The 26,023-nt window shown below is 38.7% G+C and overlaps 1 protein-coding gene across 2 annotated transcripts in view; it reads left to right on the plus strand.

Annotated features, from left to right (window-relative positions):
- kirrel1b (kirre like nephrin family adhesion molecule 1b) overlaps positions 1-25,435 on the plus strand; it is a 79,856-nt gene extending 54,421 nt beyond the window's left edge. The window contains exons 4-15 of one of the 2 annotated variants that reach the window (XM_085256091.1): positions 291-448; positions 2,443-2,593; positions 3,957-4,062; positions 4,768-4,916; positions 6,177-6,304; positions 6,739-6,865; positions 8,928-9,028; positions 12,340-12,556; positions 14,165-14,272; positions 17,006-17,133; positions 17,817-17,927; positions 19,169-25,435. In XM_085256091.1, the coding sequence (XP_085112217.1) occupies positions 291-448; positions 2,443-2,593; positions 3,957-4,062; positions 4,768-4,916; positions 6,177-6,304; positions 6,739-6,865; positions 8,928-9,028; positions 12,340-12,556; positions 14,165-14,272; positions 17,006-17,133; positions 17,817-17,927; positions 19,169-19,822 (2,138 nt within the window). In that variant the 3' untranslated portion in view covers positions 19,823-25,435. The remainder of the gene's footprint in view (positions 1-290; positions 449-2,442; positions 2,594-3,956; positions 4,063-4,767; positions 4,917-6,176; positions 6,305-6,738; positions 6,866-8,927; positions 9,029-12,339; positions 12,557-14,164; positions 14,273-17,005; positions 17,134-17,816; positions 17,928-19,168) is intronic. The other variant, XM_085256092.1, reaches the window with a different exon arrangement.
- Positions 25,436-26,023: the final 588 nt, after the last annotated feature.

Raw genomic sequence — 26,023 nt, forward strand, 5'->3', positions numbered from 1 at the left:
AGAGGAAATGCATGAGGAAAATATGTACATTTAGTTGAGGGTGAACAACTCCTTTAAACGGTTAGCTTAACCAAGAAGCTAATTGTGTTAAATAGGACATTAATACCTAAAAAAGAAACACATGAAAATCATGCCTCTAGTCTTTTGATATGTATGAAAGTTTTTTTTACATTATTTATGTGTTTTTATGGTTTACTATATGTATATGTAAAGTTTTTTTCTTTATTTATGTGTTCACACTTACATAAATGTGTCATTTTAAAATATGAATTTGCATATCACCCCTTCAGTCCCACCTGAGGACCCAGTGGTCGAGGGATCCCCTGAGCTCTTGCTGATGGCTGGTACTTCACACAACCTGACCTGTGTGACTCGTGGGGCCAAGCCTGCGGCACACATCCAGTGGACCAAGAATGGCCTTCCTGCGGAGGGGGCCTACCACTCCACGGTGACTCATACACACCCATGCACACATGCAGATAATAGCAGCCACACGTGTGTGTGTGTGTGTGTTTTTTTCCAAGGGGAGTTTGTAAAGCTCACATAATGATGATTTTGATGATCATGAGTTCACTTGTCGCTGTAAGAGTATGTAATACAAACTGTAGAACAATGCAATCTTTGTAATATAATCCACTCTGTCTGTTTATTTGTTTTTATGCTTTTTTTTTTTGCTGGAGGCTTGTTATGACGGGTAAATACAGTATGCACACCTCGGGCCAGGCGGCTTCCCAGAAGTCCTCCAGTCAAGAAATAGTGTGCCGATCATTAGTATTTCACACAAAGCGCTCCTTACTATTTAGTCAACAATACACTCACCATATTTATTAAGAAATGATTAATGGTTACAGATTTTAACCTACAAATCAACAGACAGAAACTTTCAATGGGCTTTTTTGGCTATAGTAGCAGCAATAAAGGTGCAGAAACATTACTGAAATGTCTTTGCTAAATCAAAGACATTTCAGTAAGTCTGTTTCCCCTCACACTGAGAAAGCCACAGTTAGAGCAAAGTTCTTACATTTTGAAATGAAAATTAAACCATGAAACTCGCTAAAAGAGGACACGACAAACTTTCAGTCTTAAATTTCCTGCTCTTTGTCAGCTGTAGAGAGACATCAAAATGTGCAGTGTTAACACAGCATGTTGCTGCTGAGCAGATGAAATTGTTAATGTGTAAAAAAACAACTAATACTAGAACAAACAAACTAAGAGCACATCGCATTTCCCTCTTTGGGCTGCTATGCATTGCTTCATTCATCCATAGTGAGTCTTAGAAAATATCACAGACTCTATTTTTATGTGTTTTAACAATTCAGTTGATGCACTAAAGCGAGTCTGCAGGGGCAGCTAATTAAAATTAGTGGTTAAGTAGATGTACTTGTGGTATTTCGTAATTTTTGTATTAGAAAAAAAAATACTGTCGCACTTGCACACCTACTCAACACATGTGTTTAATTACACTCTTACTTCAGTAGACTTTATATTGCGAGTGTCAGCCATGCCTTCTACCCGGAAGCAGAACACATGCTTTCCAGACATCTCTTGCATTCCTCGCTTTTCAGTCGTGACACAACTTAAAAGACACAAAGATCCAAGACATGTTTTATTAACCCACTGCCAGAGATTTTCTTTTGTACACACATACAGGCAGGAAATGTATTTGGTGACACCTTGCACACAGTCGCAGTGTTACATTTCTTCCATGTTCAGATTCCTCGCCATCCCGCATATTCTCCTGTACACATGAAAGCAGGTCTGCAAGTGCACGCACGCATAGACACTCGCACACTTGCGCTTTTATATGCACAGAGATGCAGCAGCAAACACTGACTCACGCAATCAAACACAGATGTTTTTACATCTCATCACAGCCAGCTTTATGCCCCCCACACATGCTCATACATATTACATGCTGCTCTTATATTACCCTGTTACTGACCACGCATTTAAACTACATTGAAAGCTGTACACAGTTTCTTGACAGATTTGGTGGCTGCGTTTTAAAAAATGCCACCTCCTCATTCCAAGAAAGCTGGATTTTATGTTCATGTTTGCCAGAAGAAGATTTATGGAGTCTCTTTTATGACTGCCACTAAGGACTGTTTACATTATTGATTCATCTATCAATTCTTTTCTCCTACATCTTTCTTTTCCTTCTTAACTTCACATACTTAATATTTTTTTTTCTATTTTTGTCCATGGATTTCTATTTATGTTCAATTATTTCTCATCTCTCATGGCTCCATTAGTAACTCACCAGTGTCTCTTTCCTTCCCCCACCTGACTTTCTACCTTTATTTCTCCTTTTTTCATCCTTCCTCTCCTCTGTGTATCTTTTCTTTGATCTTACTCTGTGGGCTCTTCTCCCTAAATTCCTCTTATCCTGTCGTCTCCCCTGCTAATGCTTGCCCTGTCTCTGCCTTTTTCTTTGTCAAACAGGAAGTGCTGCCAGACAGGAAAAGGGTTACGACCAGGAGCTACCTGCCCATCACACCAGTCGACACAGACAGTGGCAGCAATTTCACCTGTGTGGCCAGCAATCCAGCTGTACCTATGGGGAAACGAACCACCCTAACCCTCAATGTTCACCGTATGTTACTCTTCCTGTCTGCAAGACTTTTAAACACACATAGATGCTCTGGTGATGAAGCAGAGAGTATTTTTTGCAGACAGACTGCAAAATCAGTAAATATTTTTAATTAGCTGTGCCAGCACTCACCAACTTGAAGTAATTACCAGCAAAAAATAATATACATGTCAGTAATGTTCAATACATTCTCAAATCTGGATGTCTTCCAAATTGATTTAGCTTGATTTGTGTTGTTTTAGCACATATTTGGAGGCCCGAAGCAGTTCAGGAATCTACTGTACTTTATCACCCGGTGAGCCAGAAAGTTTTTATGGTGATGAACATAGGAGTTATTGTCAAGAAGGAAAAAGTAGCTTTAATAACTGTTTTACTTAAGATATAGGATCAGTGCAGAAGTCTATAGGTAACCAAAGTTTCTCCTTGAACGACGTTATATGAATCAAAGTCCCATATCCACAGATGTATAAAATCAAACACCTAGGCATGCAGCCTGCCTTTCACAAACATTTGTGAAGGAATGGATTGTTCTAAAGAGCTCACTGAGATTAAGTGTAGCACTGTAATAGGATGCCACTGTTCGTCCTAAATATTCCAAAATCAGCTGTGAGATGAGTTATTCCAAAGCATTTAGAAACTATAGAAACTCAGACACATTCCCAAAACTCTGCTGACTTAATAACTGCAGGTTTCCAAACCTCCTCTGGCATTCATGCAACATCAGCACAAAAACTGTGCACCGTGCGCTTCACAGCATAGATTTCCAAGGCTGTAATATGTAGGTGGCCCAGTACTTTTGTTCATATAGTATGCAGTCATTATATTATTCACACTCATGATCTCTATATAAAAGATAAAGGCACCGCTGTGAATTCTGATTTGCAGAGTCCAGTGTTTTTAAGCTTTGGCTTTTTAAGCATTTTCTCCATCAGCATTTTAGAAATTTCAAGCAGAGGGCAGATCTGGGAAACTTGCTCTTTCAGTAGCTGCTTGTCTTTCACATGCTAGGCCCACCCTAAGTCATAATCTGCTTTATTGTTCTTCTGGATATTAATGGGGACTGTAATATATAAAATGAGCACACTTTTATATTCACTAAGGACCGAAACTTTCAAATGAGAACAAAAAACTAATCAGAACGTGTTCACTGAGGTTTCGGAATAAGGGAACCCAGAGTTTTCTTTACTACCAGAGTTCCTTTTGCAACCATAGGAGGTGTCCCTCATTGAACATTTAAAAGAATGAAGGTTCAAGGTACTTCTGGATTGCCATCTGCTATATGCATATTTTATAAATACAATTTATGTTCACATTATTGTTAAGTTCATTTAGAATATATATCAAACGTGTATCTCTCCCTGTGTAGACCCTCCCACCGTGACCCTGTCCATCGAGCCTCGCTCTGTCCTTGAGGGAGAGAGGGTTACCTTTACCTGCCAGGCCACTGCCAACCCTCCTATCATGGGCTACAGGTCTGGATGGGTTTTTTTTAAATATGTGTTTATAGGTTTTTGTTCACTTCAGGCTATGAGAAACTTTTTGATGCTCGTCCTGCAGTGCAGATAAGATGTTTAAAGCCAATATGTTTTCTTTCATCTGTGTGAGTGCGCTCATACCCTCTCCCTGCTGTTGCTCCTGAATAGCAATTTCTGCTTAGAGAACAGAATTGATAAAAGTACTGAACATTTGTACAGCTAAACGCTGACTTTTATCGTAAGTGACAGCACTGAAGCACTAAAACTGCAAAATGCTGGAGTTTAACACGATGGTTGTAATTTGAGGTTTGAGACTCCAACAGAGGGTCCCTGTGTGGGAACACTGCCAGGTACTTAGGCACTAGGCCTACTGAGTGAACATTAAATGTCATCTAATGGACGATGTGCAATATGGTTATTTGATTTTGAGTCAGGTATCTGGCAAGATACAGCACGGATAACAGAAATGAAGAGAAATTTCTTGCAATCGTTCCCTCAGGTTTTCGTATTAAAGTCGTGTAAATGTTAGCTTAATTGATAATACAAAAAGAATCATTGTCTTATGGTGAAAATCTAACATTTAGATAACCTCAAAAACCCATTATGCTTTTGAAATATCCCGCTGGGAGGTCTACATAACAATGATTTACAACGCTTAGAAACATGTTGAACTGTGTGTTGTGCTGTGTGTCTCACTGTCAGGTGGGCTAAAGGTGGCGTGCTGCTGGAGGGAGCCAGAGAAAGCGTGTTTGTCACCACCGCAGATCACTCATTCTTCACCGAGCCCGTGTCCTGTCAGGTGTTTAACGCCGTGGGAAGCACTAACGTCAGCATCCTTGTGGACGTGCACTGTGAGTAGAGTGCAAACACTTCTTAGCTGAGTGGGATTCTGATGACATGAATGCGCTTTGTGCTCTTTATTTGTCTAAAAAAACATGCTGCATTTATATTGTTACCATACACCATTCGTGTATTGCGCAATGAGTAAATTCCCAATAGGCTGTTATTGCGTTTTCTCTCGGTTTAAACTGAGTTTAACAAGACAGTTAAATGAATTAGGTAAATAATCAAAATATGAAAGAAGCAATGTGTTCTTCATAGTTAAGGACATATTCATAAAAAGATTGCAGTGAAAAAGGAGAAAAAGAGAAAAATGTTGCACAAAAATGTCTTCCTTTATGATAGTGAAATGAACAGAATTCTGAATTCTGCTGTAATAAAACTTCTTTGTAATCGCATGTTTTTTTTAAACGAATCAAATGAAAATCAACTCAATTTTATTTATGTAGCACCAGATCAACTCAACAGCCACCTCAAGATGCTTTATGATAAAGAGAAACACAATAATAAACTTTATATTGTTGTAGTACTGTATATTGTATATAATGTGTTCTATACAATATAAAGTGTAGACGACTGCTGAAAATCATAAAAATAGCTAAAATAATAAGTTTGACAAAAAAAATGTAATAATTAAAATTTTCAATACATTTACATAAAAATCTTTATTCTATTAAAACAGCAAAAGTGAATACTCCTCCTCCTACTACTAATTTTACTACTGCCATTAATAATAGTACTAATGGGCTCCTTCTGCCCTTCCTGTAATGCTGTGGCTTGAAGTGTAATGGCTGAAAGCATCACTACATGTTTGTTGTTTTGCTTTGAGGAACAGATAAAAGAGAAGAACCGGAGACTCTGCGGGGCATTCCCAGTTCATAAAACAATAGCATTTTCAGAGGCCGTCTGATGCAAGGGCATGTAGACTTGTAAACCTTAAAGACTAAAAAGGGAATTTTAAAATTTGTGCAAAAACTACCAAAGCAGTGTAAATAGGCTTTAAAGTGCTTTTCTGGTCTTCGGTGTGCAGAATCTATTAGTTTTTTGAAATTCGGATTAAAAACTATTTTGTTTTTGTACCTTTTACATAAAATATAAGTGTAATTATTGTATTTTTGTTTTGCCCTAATGCTTTTTGCTTTTTGTCTTTGTAAAGCACATTGAATTGCTTTGTATGAAAGGAGCTATATACCGGTAAATAAATTTGACTTTGACTTTGGTAGGAACCCTTTTGTTGCTCATTTGGTGATCGGATTGCTATTTTCTTTCAGTTGGCCCCATACTGGTAGTGGAGCCCAGGCCGGTTACAGTGGATGTGGACGCAGACGTCACTCTGAACTGCAAGTGGTCTGGAAACCCTCCTCTCACTCTCACCTGGACTAAAAAGGGTTCCAGCATGGTAAAAAGACATTGTTACCTTTGAACTTAAATCTAAGATCACCCATTCATGATGGATTAAAGTATTATTTCTATAAATACTTATTAATTACTGAAATATATAGACTATAAAGTGAGAACAGCTAATGTAGTTGTAGTCCTAATCATATAATATATAAGCACATCTATATTAAGGACCTAGATTTTGTTAATGTTTGCTCAGTTGTAAAGCCATCTTCATATCTTAAATTTTTAATTTTTAGCTAACAAGTTAAAAAGAGCTTGAGGGGAAAAAAAACTAATGGTGCCCTCCAAGTAAATCAACATGCTATATGAATTAAAAATAGATAATCCTCCCTCCAACCTCCTTTTTTAACATCTCTCCAGTCTGCTTATCTCTGTTCTTTTCCTCTTCATCAGCCTGTTTTTTTTCCCTACCTGTGTGTGTACGTCCAGGTGCTAAGCAACAACAACCAACTGCATCTGAAGTCAGTGAGCCAGGCTGATGCAGGCCAGTATGTCTGCAAGGCCATCGTGCCCCGAATTGGCGTGGGAGAGACCGAGGTTACGCTCACTGTCAACGGTCAGTTAATCTTCACTTACTCTGCATTATCAATTAAAGTGTCGATATTAGCAAAACTCTCAACATTTGTAAAGAGATCTCCCTACACAAAGCAAAGCCCTAATTCTTAATAAACAAGGCATAATGAAACCACACAGACCTGCAGGATGTGTTTATTTGATCTAGTGTTAAATGTAAGCATGCATCTATCTGAATCGCTCTGACAGCTGAAGAGACTGAGTGAATGGAGCACAGTACTGTATGGGCCTGTCGACCCGACCTGATTTATTCCGGCCTGACCCAAATGATCTAATCAGCTAATTTTTCAGTCATGAACAGGCCAAAACCCAATATTTCAAAATCTCACAGAGCGGCCAGCAGGTACTTAATAAATCAAAACTGATTCACCAAGAACACAGTGATAAAAAGAGAGTTCACAAATGCCCCTTAAATCTTCACTAAATAGCCAAGTTCCTGATCAAACAAGCAAAGAAAATCACTGGCATGTCCTTGCAAATGAAAAGCTAAAAGCTTTTTTCATTTTATTAATGATCTGGTGATTATTTTGGCACTCATTCACTAATCAGACACTTAGTGTGAACACAGTAAAGTATTTGTACCATCCACCTCGTTCCCATGACTCACTGCAAAGCATGATGCATTGTTTTAGTGGAGCTATTTATACTTCTGCAGAGCACGGTTACTGTATAGCACACCAGCTTTGGTTTCATAGTTCAGCATCACACTTTATCTGACGATTGCATGTGTCATACATTTAATCAACTTAAATATGCTTTATAATACAAATATAATATTTACATAAAAATAACCTAAATGAGTTCAAAATAGCAACAAAATGGCAGAAAAGAGAAATAACAAAGAACAGAGAGAGATGAAAGACACTAAAAAGTTATCATCCACAGGCAGCTCGAATGGCAAACGCTCCTTTTACAAAACAGCAGAGCCTCTTTCTCCAATCTACAGAAATTTAGAGACATATATGGTGTTAATAGGTCTTTGATATACTTCAGAGCAAGGCCGTTTAATTCTTTAAAGAAATTAATAAAATTTTAAAATCAATAGAGAATTTAACAGGCAGTCAGCGCAAATTTGCCAGCACTGGAGTAATGTGATCATTTTTTTAAATACCAGATCAGCAGAGATTTTTTCTCGGCTGGATTCAGTTGCGAGAGCTCGAACTGATGATTAAAACCACTGCAGTCAAGTCCAGAAACACAGTAATTAAATCCATGCATGACAATTGAAAATAAGATGACTGGATGTTATTTTCAACTTGTGAATCAATACAGAGGTCAGTGCTAAAAGCAGCTTTAAATATTTTCCTCACATTAACTTTATTTTCCACTCTGATTTATTTTTATTTCTCATACAGAGTGATGGTGGGCTATGCAAGCGCCGTTACATGCGTGTTACTTTTATTAGCCCGGTTTCATTACTGAAAAGGAGAGCACTGCAGTGCGGTTGCTGTGTTAACAGTCTTTCATTCACTGTGATAGAGAGTGACAGTATTGCAGCGAGCAGGTTTTCAGTGACTTTGCTCAGAGTGTTTTTGTGAAAAGCAGTAGATAACAGCAAAATCTTTCTGCAACTTGCTCAGAGTTGTTGTTACCATTAAAATTACCCACCTGCAACAGACATTTCACAGATTTTCTGCATGACCAAGCTCTGAATGCATCTTTCAGCTTTTCTTGGCCTTTTTTAAAACTCTTTGTGTACAATCTTCGAGCACATAGCCAGAGTTAGGAAACACTATTATCAATGCAGTCTGAAATATAGAGGTATAGAGGTTGAAGAACTGTCTATGGGATGTATTAATACTAGAGAATACACCTCTTTTTTCCTTAATAAAGCAATTATTTGTGCCAAACAATGTCCTCTAATAGCAGACACTATATAAGAAAAAAAAAATTCTCATTTGCTTTTTGGGGTTCTCTCTTAATTCTACAAATGAATATGATTTTTTTTTTAATGAATGACAGTTTTTCTTCATTGTAGTAATCCTCCTCTCTGTGCATGTATCCCTCTCTCTCTCTCTTTGCCTTGTGCTATCTCACCCGTTCAGGCCCCCCTATCATCTCCAGTGATCCGGTTCAGTACGCTGTCAGAGGGGAGAGAGGGGAGATCAAATGTTACATCGCCAGCACCCCTCCACCTGATAAGATTGTAAGTCCATCCTTGGAAGTTGTAATCTTCTGCAGAGGTGCTTGACCTTTTCAGATTGCATCTGCCTCACACAGAATCGTGATCGCAACGCCTCGTCCACCCCGAAAACAAAATGATTTTTACTTTCTCTCACCAGCCTGTGTCACACAGACCGACATAAGCGACTGTTCTCCAATGATTACGGGAGAACAATCTGTTCCTCCTCTGTGGTGGAAGGTGTGACTCATCAAAAACAGCTGCTGTAGTGTTTGGCTGAAAAGAAAGAGGACACACACACACTAAACTGTGCAGCGTGATCCAGTGAGATGTTGGAGTGCAGTAGATTAGATTCAGCTTCGCTTGACGCCACACGTTACATGTTACTAAAGTATTTGTAAAGGTTTTGTGTTTGAATGGCTTGCGGTGAGTTGCACATTTTAAGTCTTTTTATTGAAAAGTAAAAGTGATTAAAAAGTGGAAATCACTGTGACTTTAATGTTCAAAAACATATTAAACGATCCAAGTAATAAATCACAGCTAAACGTGCCTGCAGTTTTTACAATTTACAACAAATTGGTGTATGACAGGCAGGTATGAAATTGGCTGTAACTCTCACACCATCACAAAATAGCTACGACATATTTTTCTATTATTGACAAAGCTGTTTCTACAAGCCTTTAAATGTCACCACACAGGTTTTGTAGGACACTCAAATTACCACTATTTCACCAGTGAAAAAATACATTCAGTCAGTGGATGCACGTGTATATGTCAACTTTCAGGAAGTCTTTAGCTGTTACAAATAAAAGACCAAGCTCACATCAATGTGTAATCCTGCAATATCTACCATACATGCATGTTTACTGCTCTCTTAAAGTCAAATATGTGGAGAAAAAAAATGAAATTATAAAAGAAAATGAACCAAGAAATGTTGAAGTGTCTTTAAATGAATCATCTCCTCCGAATCCTCCACCATCTTTCAGGGATGCAGTGATGCTTGTACCTCTATTTTGGGAATCGACTGTAAACATGACAAGTTTCACAGTGATGGAATCAATCACATTACAAAGACAGCCAAGTGTTGGTTTCAGATTTATTTCACTGCCTACAACCTTTGGTGTAGTTTAGTTATATCAGGATCAATCAAAGTATTGATCATCCCTTCCTCTTCTTATGATGTAAGACTCGTTTTTCAACACAGGAGTAAAAAGTGATCTGCAATTAAGGAAAAAAAAAACAAAAGTAGGTATAGATTTCTTTTGGCAAAAATTTAATTTATTTATGATATATTCACCTTGAAGTATTCATATGGTAGTTTACCTACTTAGCCTTAACCAGCTAAAAGTTTGAGCCTGTGAGTGTTTTCAGGATATCCGACCGATGGCTCTAGTAACCTGATAACAGCTATCGAGATATTCATTATTTGTGAATTCAGAGCAAAATTGTAAATATATAAATAAAATGGTGCATTTATTTAAACGTAAACATGACTGGTTAATAACACATGTACTTCAAGTGGACTACAGATAGAAACCAGTCACCACCTGTCACCATATGCTGTGCTCCTTTCCTACAGATTCTACATTATCCATATGCAGATATTATATTGTGACCCCCTCATATGTATCATTACTCAGAGCTGGTTATCACCTGATTGGAAGGTTACAGAAATGTGTTGCTGAAAGATTTGAATCTTGTATCAGCTTTTATACAGTTACCCTTGAGTAAGGCATTACACAACCCACACCTCCTCCAGTGCTGTGTGTGGGTTAAAGGTCTTCCTTTGAGCTCAGGTGTGACTTTGTAAAGATGTAGGACTGCGATTCGTGAAATGAACACTTTCAGGCTATTTTTCCTAAAGACTGACTCAGTTTTCTTACGAAATACCATCAGTATGACTTAGAAATACCATAATCACATAAATTTCAAACCCTCACATAAAGACAATCAGCATCAGGCTGTGCACCCGAAGCTCAGTTAAGTCCTTTTCAAAGTAAGCACCATCATTTCTTTTAAAGAAAGCTTTCTCTCAGATTGCCTTTCCAGAAAACTATAATTGAGTATCTGCCTGAATTTGCCATACCAGCTGTGTGTGCTGTTTTTCTCCTAAGGTAACTGAGAGCAATGCCTGACCAAACTCAAATTTAATTTAAAGTGAGGTTTATATAAGTTAAAATATAAGTGGTTTGGCATTTTATATAAAATTTCAAAAAGAATACGATGACCAGTATGCACTCATATCACAAAAAGAAGCAAAAAGAACTGAAATAAAGCCACTTACACCATTTGAGTTTGAAGGCTAGAATGAGTCAGAGAGAGTGGGGGTGAAGTAGATCGAAATGAGAAGGAGAGAGATGGAGGGAGAGTAAAATTTTGTACCTTTCAGCGTCAATTATCCAATTGTGCAGCGCAGACATGACAGAAATCAGAGCTTTTAGAAAGCTTCAGCCCCCTGCTGCATTGGCAGAGAGCTCAGAGCGTATAATGTGATATGACATTATAGTCTAGGCTTAATGCAGAGACACAGGGACTCATAAAATATGAAGTATGATGCTCTGTGTGTGTGTGTGTGTGTGTGTGTGTGTGTGTGTGTGTGTGTGTGTGAGAAAAAGTGTGGGCAGTGTGTGTGTGTGTGTGTACGGAGAAAGAGGGACAGAGATGCAGACAAAGGTGGTGCAACATACTTATTGTGAGGAAGTGCGATTAAAGAGAGAGAGTGAAGAAATCGAAGCGTTCTGCAAAAAACGTCCCTGGTTGAGTCTTTAAAGACATTCGCCTTTTTATTTTTTCAAGCCAGGTTAAGAGGTACATTAGCCCAACATTTGGGTGTATGTATATTTGATATTGTCATGCTCTATATTTAATACCCTGGGAATTCCACCTCAGCAGATTTTAAGTAGAAAAACCTGCTCGAGTTTTTACCTCTCGTGCGTCCCTTGATGTGAGGCTATCGTGAAAAAGTGAAATCAGCATTATTGATCCCTGAGGTTAAAGTGGATGATTGCAGCAGAAAATGTTGGAGTTTAGATAAAAATCAAACAAATTACAGATGCTGGCGATTAGATCAGCATCACATTAATACAGCTTGGAGGAGATGTGTTGATTAGGCACATATTTATATATTTACAGATATATCAAGTCTTTATTCTTAACTTAATCTAAAACTGAAGTACACTTGGGCAGCTTTTTTAGAGGCTTTGAAGAAACAGAACAAATGCAAACTACAAAATGTTTTACTGACATCTTAAAATTTATTTTACCAGTTGTGTGTGATAGCCTTGGCCTCTTCTCTGTCAGGTTTAGAAGTCAGGCCTTTGGTATCTTTGTTACAGGTTTGGGCGTGGAAGGAAAACGTCTGGGAAAAAGAGAAAGGCACACTAATGGAGAGGTACACAGTGGAGCAGAGTAAACCTCCATCTCAAGGCGGGGCTGTTCTCTCCACCCTGACCATCAACAATGTCATGGAGTCAGACTTCCACTCCCCGTACAACTGCACTGCCTGGAACTCCTTCGGACCTGGCACCATGATTATCACACTGGAGGAGAAGGGTATGAAGGGGGGGAAGGGAAACATATGTTGAACATGGTGGTCATGCTGAGTACTCCTCACATGTACACATTACAGAAAATAAACTACAGTCATCTTTACTTGCTATTATCAATTCAAATATTAGCATAATGGAATTATAATGCATCATTATGGAGAGACTGTGTTGAAGTTAGGGTTTTAGGTTGTTTTTTTTATAACTTGTTCAACTTTAAAGCACAGATGAAGCTTGATCAATTTTGAGCGTGATCAATGCAGATTGCAGTAAGTAGTAGTAAATATGTTAGTAAACAGAATTAAAATATTTATCAAATATATCATAAATGTGTATCTAATTTTCATGAGCTGCTGTTCTTGCCTTTTCAAACACATAGATACACAACTACTCCACTGGCAGAAGCACAAAACCCCTCTTGCCTTCCTAGTTTAATGCTAGAATTATGTTTTCTGTTTGGCTACTGCATTGTGGAAGTTTACATACATAAAGCAAAAGCATAGAAGAAGACAAAGATTATATGTAGCAACCATGGATGTTAACATTACACTGGACTTTTCTGAGGGAAGCCTTTTGTGAATGCAAAACGCTTTAACTGTAGTTAAATTTATGAGTTGCAAAGTTCTCATTGTTGGGTTCCAGGTGTGGCGTTTCTGTATAAATCATTCGGATGTGGCAAACTTTGTGAGAAATACTCCAGCTTTCCAATTTTTCAAAAAAATTGGCTTTGGAAATAATTTATTAGGAAGGTGTTAAATTAATTTGTTGGGCTTTAAATACCATGAAGAAAATTTTTTTCTGGGTGAGCTTTTTGTGATGCGCAACAGGAATTTACATCAACAAAATATTAATTTAAAGAATGAAATATCAACTGGATGTTTCATATTAAAAATCTCTATATCTCTTCATTTCTAGATGCTCCTCACTCATCTATGTGTGTGGCTCAACTGAAGAAAGGCAATATCACGTAATCTTCATCATAAGAATTAAGAAACTTAATTCCAAATTTGATGACGGTTGGTTGTGTGCTTTGTCGTTTGTTTTGTGATGAAGGCAAACAGCTGAGTTTTTAAGCGCTGAATTTGTTTACAGAAAAAAAAAATCAGACGGGGAACTTAATGTCCCCGAACAAGATGTTCTTCTCTTCCTTACAAGCTCAAATGCCCTTGAACAAGATTATTAAGCTGTGGCCTCAGCCAGAGAACAGATAGATAGTGTTGTTAGTCCATTCTGGATGGTTACATATTTTATTGCCAGAGCTTGGTATGCCACATTACATTGAGAAAATGGCTTCTCCATGCTCTGTCAAACTGTTATTGTTTCAACTGTCAGATTTCGCCGGCTTCAGAAAATCTCCCAAACATCTTTGAAAGCGAGAAAAAGAGACGGAGCCTGGATTTTCCCCTCACATGTTCACTTAAAGCATTTCATTCCTTGTCTGACTAGTGCTGCTTCTGCGCCTTATCAACAGAAGCAGCCCTCAGAGATTCAATATTAAGCTAGAACACCAGTGGATTTGTGCTTAAACGACGCTGCATCCGCGCAGGTTTCTGTAACAATGAGGCAGCAGCTGTCCCTCAACCCCATACCCTTTTTCTGCATGTGTTTGTTTCAGATAATGTTCCAGTGGGAATTATCGCTGGTGGCACGGTGGGCTCCTCCATTCTGCTGCTTATTTTTCTACTGGCGCTTGCCTTCTTCCTGTACCGCCAACGCAAAGGCAGTGAGTGCACACAGTCGCTCTCTAATGTGTTTGTGTAGGGGCATGCACACACTTATATTGTGTGTGTGTGTGTCTATCAGTCTTTCTTTTATCCACTCTCTACAACTGTCATTCTGCTTTTCCTGGAAAAAAGGGACACTTGCCAGCCATATAGCAAGCGATATTAATGAATATTCATATAATATGGCAAACTGCCTTAAAACGCCTACTGTACATTTCCCTTTTAATTCTTTTGACTTATATTTATAAGCTGCTTCTATGCTAGATAAAGTACATAAACAACAGAGCAGAAAACAAGAGCATTCAGAGGTGAATAGTATTTAAATTATGAATTCCTATATGTTATTTCTACAGCCTGCAGCAATCCAATTAGTATTTATGAACACAAATCACGCTTCTGTTAAACGGGGAGCTGAAAACAAGCGGCGTCTCTTAGTTGTTTAATTTTGAGCTGCTCCATCTCAAATAAAGAAGTGGGAAAGACAGTGAAGGTGACTGGCAGAGTCCCCAGAGGGATTTTCTGTGGATAAGAGTGTATTTTTTTCTGGTTCAGAGCTGATAACACCTCTACAGAAAAGACACCATTTGGAAATAGAAACTCAAACAAACATCTTTGTGGCTCCAGATAAACAGTCTTTCATTTGTCGTCTACGATGCAGCGCGACACTTCACAGATTTAAATCTCTACTTTTAAGGTTTCTGGCTGTGGAAGTGAGTTGTTTGTGCTGACAAATGTTGACTGCTTTGCGACTGAAGCATGTTGAGTTGAGCATTTTAAGTTGCACGAGACAGTATAGAAATACACTTCTTTTATTGCCCTAATATTTACATGTTTGCAGTTATAGACAAGACTGCCTTATCCTAGCTCAATAAAGCCATTTGCACACAGTAAGTATATTTAATATCAACATTTTAGGTTGACTTTTACCAAGTTTAAATTCACAAAATGTGTTGGAAAGGTGGGGTTTAGGTTTTCCAGCTTTAATTTGAAGGGTTTAATAGAAACGTATGGAGGAGAGAAAGAGCACACGGATGTTATAATAATATTATAGTAATGTTATAGCACAGGCCTGTGCAAATGGATACTGAGCCAAAGCATGCTGCAAAAGAGTTTCTCAAAGTAAAAAAAAATTGATATTGTGGAGTGGCCAAGACAGTCACCTGATCTCAACTCAACAGAGCAGCTTCTCATTTATTAAAACTGTAAAAAAGGAATGCAGAATGACCCAAAAATGAGCAGCAACTGAGACTGAAACGGCTGCAGGAAGGAAACATAACTCAGGGCTGAGACTTCAGGCATTCATTGACTGCAAAAGAATCTCATCCAAGTATTAAAAACTTTCCCAACATTTAAAATTATGACAGTTTGTCCAATTACTTTTGAGCCATATAAATGGAAAAATATTTAATAAATGACTGTCATTCCTACAGTGAAGCTGAAAGTCTACAGGTAAAGGACGTCATCATTTTGTTTTTATTTCAAATCCACTTGTGGAGCTGCTTGTTTTTGAGAAAACTGGCTAAAAAAAATTAGATTCTTTCACATGGTATGCTATTTGTTCTGAAGGCTTTTTTAAAATAAAAATTGCAGACACTTCCACAGCGTCTACTTTTAGAAAACTAAGCTGCTGAAGTCAGAAACACGAAACTACGGTGGCCCTGAGAGGCCAAACGGACTGCAACTTAAGAAAACACCAGCAATAAGAAAAACACTGCAAAAGCACACAAAACAAAACGGAAATAGGAAAAAACAGATTTCCAAAAGCTCAAGGGAAGTGTTTCTGGGGAGACAATAACCCGACGGACCAGTTGCAGGAGCCAAAATATGCTAATTGCGCTGGGAGACACTTAAAAGAAGTGGACGATCTATCGGTTTTGTGAGGAAAGAAAAGATGAGAGGTAAGTGTGTTAGCCTAACTATTAGCCTAAAAATCCGTCATAAGTATTATATGAATCGTTTTGGGTTCCTGCAACTGGTCCATCAGGTTATTGTCTCCCCAGAAACACTTCCCTTGTGATTTTGGAAATCAGTTTTTTCCTATTCCCGTCGTCGTTTGTCCTATTTCCGTTGTGTTTTGTGTGCTTTTGCAGCGTTTTTCTTATTGCTGGTGTTTTCTTAAGTTGCAGTCCGTTTGGCCTCTCAGGGCCACCGTACGAAACAGTAGCCGACCCAAAATACAAAGTCCAGCCAAGCAGATGTATTAAAAACGACAGTATACCAAGATACACAAACTATGAAAGAATACATATAGACACAGAATACAAAATGATAACCACATAAACAAATAAGAAAAAACTAACATCGCACCTACAAGGAAAGGACAAAGGTGGTTAAAACTGAGAAGTTTGTCTATAAAAGACAACAAAGCAAATAATGAATCATCCTTGGATTTGCAGACAGAGACATCTGCTGAAACGATATTTATCTTTCTTATAAATTTTAATCAAAACAACCCCTGATAAAGAAATTATTGCCCAAGTAGAGTGGAGATATTTTAGCATATTCTTTCACTGTCATATCTTTAGAGTTCATGTTGTGATATTTTTCATTTCTTTTAAGGCTGTCAGCATGCCAAGGCAAATAATGAACCAGGCAAGCTGAACAAATTTAAAACAAAAAATAATGCTGAAGTTTTCTTTTCTTGCTACTTTTCTAGCTAGACTGAAAAAGAAGTCAATCATTTATCTTAACATTACCACACATTATAACCGGCGGTTGTGTTTTTCTTCCAGGTCGAAGGGGTGTCACCCTCGGTAAACCAGACATCAAGGTAGAAACGGTGAACAAAGAAACCCACAGCCTGGAGGAGGAGGCGGCCAACGTCTCCACAGCAACCCGGATGGTCAAGGCTATGTACTCTGTGAGTAAACTCCCATCTGAGTCACCGGGGGCCGTGGAGAGGAGGCGTATGGGTCAATGGCCTTAAATGTACAGATACACTGACACTAAAGGCGACTTGGCAGGAGAGGCACACACAGACATTCTCACAATCACACAATGGGAACAAAGACACACGCACAAGGCCTCACTAAAGACACACTAAAAACACAAATCCATAAAAAAGATGTCAAAATATATGCGCGCACACACTCGACTCAAAATCAATAAAGCACAATGAAGCATGTGTACACACACATATGAGGAGAAACAAGGACAAGACATTCACGCATAGATACAGGAGAAAAACTAACTGGGGGGAAAAATACACCGTTTTTCCTCAATGCACACATATTTGTGCACACAAAAAACACAGAAATAATAAACAAATATACAGACACACACTCATTTTAACATTTTGTTCCTTTTAGAGGAGAATTCAACCCCGGAAGTCCTGGAGAATCTAATCGACGCAGCTCCTCTGACGCGGTTTTAAAGCTCGGGCAAAAACACCTTTTTCTCCAACAACTAACCGTTTCTCGTCTTCCGGTCTCTTGGGATTCAAAACCTGAAACTCTGTTTTCCTCTCCCCTCCCTCTCTTCTTCCTCCTTTCCTTTTTCACCCTCCCTCTTTCCGTGTGTGTGTTTCGTTGTTTGATGGTTTAGTTTCTGCCCTCTGTTTCCCTCTCTCCCTCCACTCAGCCATTCAAAGATGACATGGACCTGAAGCAGGACGTCAGAAGCGAGAGTGACACCCGGGAGGAGTACGAGCTCAAGGTGAGATGAGTCAGCGAAGATATGTTGGCATGCTCGCGCTGGATTAAAATAAATAAAAAAACACTTATCTAGAGCATCGCTGGACATTTGGCGTGGTGCATGAGATTTGTGATCATGTTCTTCAGGTCCTGGCTTTACATCACAGTTAAAGCAACTTTTTCTGTAGTGCCTTTTTTTTGAGTGTGAGTGTCCTGGCATAGAAACCCCACAGGATGCTTAAGTTTCAGGTTTGATATCGAGCGTTTCAGTGTTAGCAGAGTTTTTCATTGTTTCTATACAATCTTTACACCGTACTGTAAGTTAGAGCCTTTTTTGGCATATTCGGCTTGTTGTGGGCATGGCAGACAGTGGTTGCTTGGAGGAATTCATATTGATTTCAATCCTAGATGAGGAGGTGCAAGTTCAAAGAAGAGTCAAAGTCAAAAACACTGCTTTGAATTTTAGTCCATACTACCAAATGCAAAGAGCCTGTGTAGAAACAACTCTTTGTAAATAGTCCTGGCCTTGGTGGTTTTGGTCTTTCCCAGCAGTTTTGTCAAGAAATAAAAAATATTAAATATTTGGACGTAACCCTTTATATGTAAATGTAATTAGAGTACATATCTGTCTTTGGTAATATTTTGGTATTTAATAATGAATTTCTATTACACATACACAGTGCTGCATTACTCATATCATTACATTTTTGTGTGTATGCATGAAACAACAGCACACCACCATTATCACCATGCATATCTTGTGACATTCTACAATTTCAGCAATATAAGACAACATAATGCAAGATTTGTAGAACTCTAATATAACTTTTATTTTTAGATTATTATACTTTTTTCCTTTTGATTTGTTTTGTAGCAACAGTGTAATATAAAATACATAGGCCTATCCCAAACAAGTGGTAAAAATATTCACCACTTGCTTGGCATACTAACCCTTTAGTAGTCTATAAAAAACATTAATGCCTTACTAAGAATAGATTATATTTAAAAGACGCATACATGTCTTAAACCTGGATTATATACCATTGGCCAGCAGATGAGGGGTGGGGGTTGGGGGTAGGGCGACTCCAATGGATTCAAAGAAAAATCTAAGCTGGCTTTTTTATACACTCTATACAAAAGAGACAGTTTTTGTAATAGAAACAAAGTGTAAACTAAGCTAACACAAGCACAGAACAGATCGTATATGAAGAGAGAGAAATATTAGGATTTACTGAAAAATCTATATTCTTTTTCTGATCACAGGATCCAACCAATGGCTACTACAATGTCCGTGCTACAACCCATGACGAGGCGCGCCCCCAGTCCCGGGTCGTCCACTACCAGGGAGAGTTTCGCTCTCCAAACCCAAGCAGCGGACCAGCAGGAGCGACTTCCAGCGGACCCTCTGCGTCTGCCAGCGGTGCAGTTCCCCCCAGTGCGGTGCCGGGCTCAAGAGCTGGCTGCTACGACCCCCGTCCACCATCCAGGATGTCCCATTCTACTTATGCCCAATTCAACACATTCTCCAGGGCAGCACAAAGCCAGCAAGCCCCTGCTAATCCAGCTCTTCAGTCACCCGGAGAATACCCTGGAGACTGTGGCCTGCTGGACAGCACCACCCAACTGGCTTATGACAACTACGGATACCCTTCCCAGTATCCCAGCTACCGCATGGGCTTTGCTCCACCCATAGAGGAAGGGCCAGCCTATGAGATGTACCCAACGGGACAAGGGACAGGGCCAGGTCCAGGACCGGGGCCAGGACCAGGACCAGGACCAGGACCTGGACCAGGACCAGGACCACAAAGTCCTGAAACAGGGCTGGGAAAGTATGGAAGCTCCACTCGCTTCTCATACTCATCTCCACCTTCTGACTATTCGCAGAGACACACACAACGAATGCAGACTCATGTGTGAGAAAGTGGTATACAAGCTTTTTGGATTTGCTTTTTACAGGAGCAGTACTTATTACACAGAAACATAAAAAAAATCTTTGAAATTTTCAAAAAATGCCCTCATATCTATACATAAACACCTAAGAATCTGTTTTCATCCTAACCACTGCATGGTATTCGGCTAATTTTCTGAGTTGATAAAACACCCAGCAGTTAGCAGCATCGCATATTGTACGGTTCACAGCAATACATGCAACACATGCACAGCGATATTCATACACATCTAAGAAGATCTTCTGTCTGCAATGTTTATGCTCCAATAAAAACAACAGCGAGAGCCACAATCAAGAGAAAACAGACAAAAAGACAAGAAGAGCACTTTGAAGACACGATGAAGAAGAGGAGCTTAGGGGATGCCGAGTGATCCTTTCTCTTCCAGCAATTCTCATCTTGCTCTTGGACCGTTTTCTTCTATCACATGGTCCTGCCACCCCATCTCTGTAAATAACCGCACATGGAGATTAGGGTCATTTTAAAGATGTTTCCTTGTACAAAACTATACATTGTGATGCAGTACATTGACCTACAGCAAACCCCTCTGCTAGTCACACGTTTTACATTTAGTGACTCTAACAAATTGCAGAACACACATGTGCAGACACACACACACAGATCTCTACAAGCCTATTTGTTTCTATGTATTGCATCAATGGGGCAGCTTGGACTAATAGTATATGTGGCACTTTTTGACTCCCCTTTCCTCACTAAAACTCACCCAATTGCCATTCCTTACAAGATCTACCTTGATTTAAATGGGACAAAGCTTCTTAAGGTGAGTGACCAGAGTGCCAGTGCTTATGTGCCAACACATACGAACTATTAAGACGTGTCTTCTTTTTGTAAAGCGTGGACAATGAGGTGCTCTGGATGATGAGATTTTGTACATGCCACATCTAAGATGACCGGAGCGGTAGCAAGCGTTTCTATGCTCCTTCACCCCATCTTTCATTTTTATCATCATGATGCATTTCTATACATTTCACTCAAGGTCAATGCTATAAATGGTTTTTGTGAAACGAGGTGGGAGTGCTTTTTCATTAAATGAATTTCTGCAATTTGTACAAAAAGATACCTCCCCTGTCCTCAGTGTCAAAAACGTATGTGTTTCTATCACTTGCACAGTAGAATAGATTTTTTTTCCATATTTATACGGAACGGTATTGAAAAAAAAAAAAAAACGGCATTCAGAAACATTTTATAGTATTTTTATAAGGAGTTGTGGACCAAAGGTTCAGCGTTTTGGGTGACACTCACTTTTTAATGTGTATGTGGCATCGTATTGGAAACGTTCCTTTACAAAGAGATGGATGGTGTTTTTAAAGTGGATGTTGTAGACTTAAATTAGAAAAAACATGAAGAGCTTCACTTCAGAATGATGAATATCCAGCAAAGGCAAATGTCTTTAATGGATATCTCTGTTTGGTGTGAAGCTCTTTCTTTGACTTCCAGTCTTCTGACTGGACTGCCTTTTTCAAATGTTGACGACATTCAATTGAAATGGATGGAGAAGCAGCAGCTGCTCAGGTTGAGCTGTGCTGTAAACTTTGCAAGCAAAGAGAAGGTTCAAACATATCAAAGTGAAAGTACAGAGGATTCTATCTAGCTCATATGGTACTTTGTACATTTTGAAGTATGTGTAAGTATGCTGGTTTCCTCACTGCAGCAGGAATTTGGTGGTATGTTATGTCCGAGATTTTTCCCATTATGTTGTGTCAGCTTTTGATGCATGTGATTGACCTTTAACCCCTATGATCAGCATTTAAAACGTTGCTCCTCTAAAGTAATGTCACTGAATAGCTGTTTGGCCATTTGCAATGATTATCACACTAATGTTGTTACAATTTGCACACTTTGTTACTGAGATTTGGTTGGATTGCTTCACCGTATAACTTCAAAACTTCACCTTCTGGTGACGTGTTTGTTGATTAGATGCAGCAGCATCAGTCTTCACTATATACTGACCTTTAGCTTATAAGGTTCATCAGCTGATCTCCAGTTTTATTGCTCACAAAAGATTAAGACAGTTCACATTTTTAGCAACTCTTGGGAATTGTACCTTTTCCTAAGAGCACATACTGTACTGTGTATACTTTACTGGACAGACACAGTTACGAGAGAGCAGAAGCAATAAAGTTTCACCCACTTGTACCTTTATTCTACAGCAGTTAAAATCTGAGAACAGATAATAGTGGTGTTTTAAAATAAGACCCCAGGCTGCAAAGGGAAGCCTGAAATCTCAGCACCTCCAGAGGTAATCATTGAGTGTATCAGCCGCCCTATCAACCCCTCTCGGTATATTATGGTAATTGTGTGCTAAGGGGCTGTAAAAATGTATTTATTGCCTCTGTTTTGAATAAACACAGAGAAATGAAACCACAGACACACCGTTTCTGATTAGAACATCAGATTGAACCTTGTAGCTCCAAGGTCACTATATAAACCTTTTCAGAGAAAAGAATGGCAGGTGGAGCAGCCTTTTAAATTTATATGGTTATCACAGCCTTGGTATTGCATACTATTACCTCTTTACAACCCTTTTACAGAGTTGTAGCTGCGCAGTGTTTTGCATCTGACATACAATGTCGTTATGACCTTGTGTAGAAGGAGTACATTTGACACAGAGGAGGTACTGAGGCCAACAAATACATGGCCAGGCCATCCAGGTACTTAGTTTTTACCTCTTTACTGTTTACGGTTTGTTGACAGTGGGGACATATGAATATGTAAAAGACACCACAGATGCCAAAAATGCAGACCATGTGTTTAGATTTGGTTCAGCAGCGAAAAGATGTGTGATTTGGAAGAGAAGAGGTGTTTACCCCACTGGGTTGTTATTTTATGTCCTTTTCCCCCCTTTTCCATATGTACCTGTCACTGCAATGTGTACTGATGCTCTTATGTAGAAGGAGTACTCTACTCTCTCCCCCATGTCATATTAATTGCCACCTACAAGCTTCCAAATTTAGAGGATGAACCTGCCTTTTCATGGAAAAAAAAAAATCATCGCAGCATAGCTTTCTTCCAAGATTACAACATATGGGGTCGATATATCTATCTTGCTTGCATAAATGTTTGTATGTCGGGTGTCTTTTTTAGAGACTATATAGCTTCATGAGCTCATGACATTCATCCATTGTTAAATTATTCCATAATCATGTTTCTTTTCAAGAAAATCAGTATTTTATTTTTTTTTCTATTACTTTATAGTGATTCAGTTGAAAGCGTGTGATTTAACTTTTAAAGACAGTACTTTATTTTATGTTGTATGCATCAGATAGACGGGTTCTAATTAATCAACCCAGTGAAAAGTGAGAAGGGTTTTGTGCATCCGTGGCCAAAACGACTGCCCAGCCAGGCCACAAATAGCCAAAATTCTGCCTCAACTAGGCCAACGCAGGCTATATTCAGGCCAGACCAACAGCTAACTGCTCCGTTCCATGCTGTGCTGTGCTGTGACAGGCCCGGCCAACAGTGACTGAAGTGGCTCGGTGTCCATTTTTACCTTTTGGAGTTTCCAGTGAGTGCCAGAAGACTGTGCAAAAAATGAACTGAGCAGAAAAACAAATGCAACAGCCATTTGTGTTTATTGTGTTTATTTAAGCTCATATGTGATTGTGAGTGTTTGTGGGAGTGCGTGTGTTTTGGCTACATGTAACCCAAGTGTGTTTTCATATCATCTGAAATATGTGGGAACCACTGAGCTTTAAAAATTAGGGTTTGACTGATATTTTCAGCAAATATAATAGCGATCAAACAGTTGTGTTGTCACCTGCTGGCATGATGGAGATCACTCCTGACCACAGCTAGGCTACACAAAGCAAATGTAATATTTAACAGTTAAATGAATATTTGAAAATATTTTTTGCAACCTTACTACTGCATATTACTGTGTATACTCTGTAATCTAGTTTACATCCAACCTCATCTGAGATCAAAATGGTACTGGTATTCCAAGGTGATGTGCTTTAATTGTTTCATTAACCCGTAATAGTGTCATAATTTAATCACCGATGGCAGATTAAAAATTTTCAGTCCATGCGCAAAGTTCAAATGAAAGCTAATCCTATGAGAAATAAACCTTCTGTGTTAAATGCCAATGACACAAAGGGACACAGAGCAGTACAGTACACAGCAAATAACTTTGGGTGAAGGAAGAAGTCAGTTTGTGTAGAAGTCTATGGAGAAATAGCCCCAACACATTATCTATGACTTCAATTAACACTTTGCTGATGACTTTATCGGCTCTGTCAATCATTCCAACTCTTACTAACACAACATGATGTTCACTTTATAAGTTATGGTCTCAGAGTAGAGTATGTTTTCTAAGGCAGGCCTTCCTGACTTTCAAGCTGCAGCATCCTTTGATTTTGCTGCCAGATTCACTTCTGCTCATGACGTCGGGACCCCAAGAAGTTGACTGAGAAAACACTCAAAGCTGTCAAAGCAAGTCACAGTTGATAAAACCATTTCCCATATGCAATATTTAATGAAGAGCAGTGAATGGAGCTCATCAGCAAAAATAATTGCCAACATCTGCTTCTGGACAAAAAAAGACCACATTTTATTCTAGTGTTCACTCACACAGTATCATTCAGAATTAACGTGAAACACAAATAAAACTCTGTTAATGGATGTTGATTGGCCAAATAACGATTTGAAATAGGAAATCCTATTATTGCAACACACTTTCAAAGTATTGTTAAGTCAAAACAGAAAGGCACACAACTTTGTTACATTTGGTTGCTCACATTAAATTTTAAAAAGTGTAAACTCCTGTAACTGAATTGAATGGCCGAGAATTCTGAGTGGCCTTGAGCGAACAACATCATCATTTAACGTTACATAATGTGCCCTGTTAGAATAGGAAGGGTTCATTTTCAGGCGCTTCGATTGGTGCTAAATTTTTAAGTATTCTAAAACGCTTCAAAATGTGTATTTTGATCTTCTTAATACTTACAAAGTTCCATGTAAACAATGTATATGTGGCACTTTGGGAAAAATGAACAGTGCTCTTTGTGACCTTTCAAACAATATATCAGTCAAACCCTAGTGAAAAGCTGAACAGCTGGTAAAACAGATTGAAGGAGACGTGGCATATAGCCTGTGGAAACGAGGAAGAAGCTGAACTGGTCCACTTGTCCCTCATCCAGCTGCTGAGCTTGTCTGTTCTCCGAAACAGCTGCACGAGCGAACAAGATTAACTGATGTTCTGCTTGATATCTTAAAGCATATGATGACAATGATCGGTACAGTGAAATGAAGGTGTACACCGCGACAAAAGAGGGACAGCCTGTGTGCTTAAGTAAGCATATATTCTCCATAATCCTCTTTTTTGTTTTTTTAAATATCCCTATATATTGTTCACATGTGTATTATGTTCTTGTTGGGTTCTTTGTTTATCCTTTTGTCAAGAAAAAGAAACTGTAAACATGTAAGCAAAACATACAAGATATTATTGAAATGTTCTTTTATTTTCATGGTTTTTGTTTATTTCAGTTTTTCTTTCAAATTCTATGTAATTATTTTTTCACAGTATTAAAAAAAATAAATAAAAGAAGACACGGTTTCATAAGAACATTGGTAAAAGCTCCTTTTATTTATGCTACCAAAACCCAATTTTCAGAGAGCTCATTTTATAAAATTATATTTTGTTCATTTTGTAAATGAGACTCCGGGATGGGGCTAAAAATACTTTAAATGTAGTTTGTGCACCTTGTGTGCTGTTGTTTATTTAGGTCATACTCACACTGGCAGTATACAGCACTCAAACAGTTGTTTTGACAGTTTCTCATGTCAAGCAGACTGGAGTGAAAAGTAAGTAAGTGTGTCTATGTATAGCACACAAGCAAGAGTGATAGTGTTTACCTGAGTGCGAGGGAGACAGTGGAGCACAGTGCACAAAGCCAAAACAAACATCTGCTGAGTCTTAGTCACTCCTCTCATTTAAAACTCACTTCGGGGTGTCTCCTGAAATGAGTCTTCCCTTCCTCTTCCCTTGCTTCATTTTGTCATTCTGTGTATCTCCTCTCCCTGATTCTCATTATCGTTTTAAATCTTCTCTCTCCCTCTTGCAGTTTAGATCTCCCTCCATTCCTTTCAGTGTCTGTTTTTCTCTCCATTTGCTTCGACTTGTCACTCCTTCTCACAGATAATATTCTTCTAA

The sequence above is a fragment of the Mchenga conophoros genome, linkage group LG18 (assembly GCF_057382185.1).
Source record: "Mchenga conophoros isolate Kocher_MC1m ecotype Shallow Benthic linkage group LG18, M_conophoros_male_GT1.1, whole genome shotgun sequence".
NCBI classification, from domain to species: Eukaryota; Metazoa; Chordata; class Actinopteri; order Cichliformes; family Cichlidae; genus Mchenga; species Mchenga conophoros.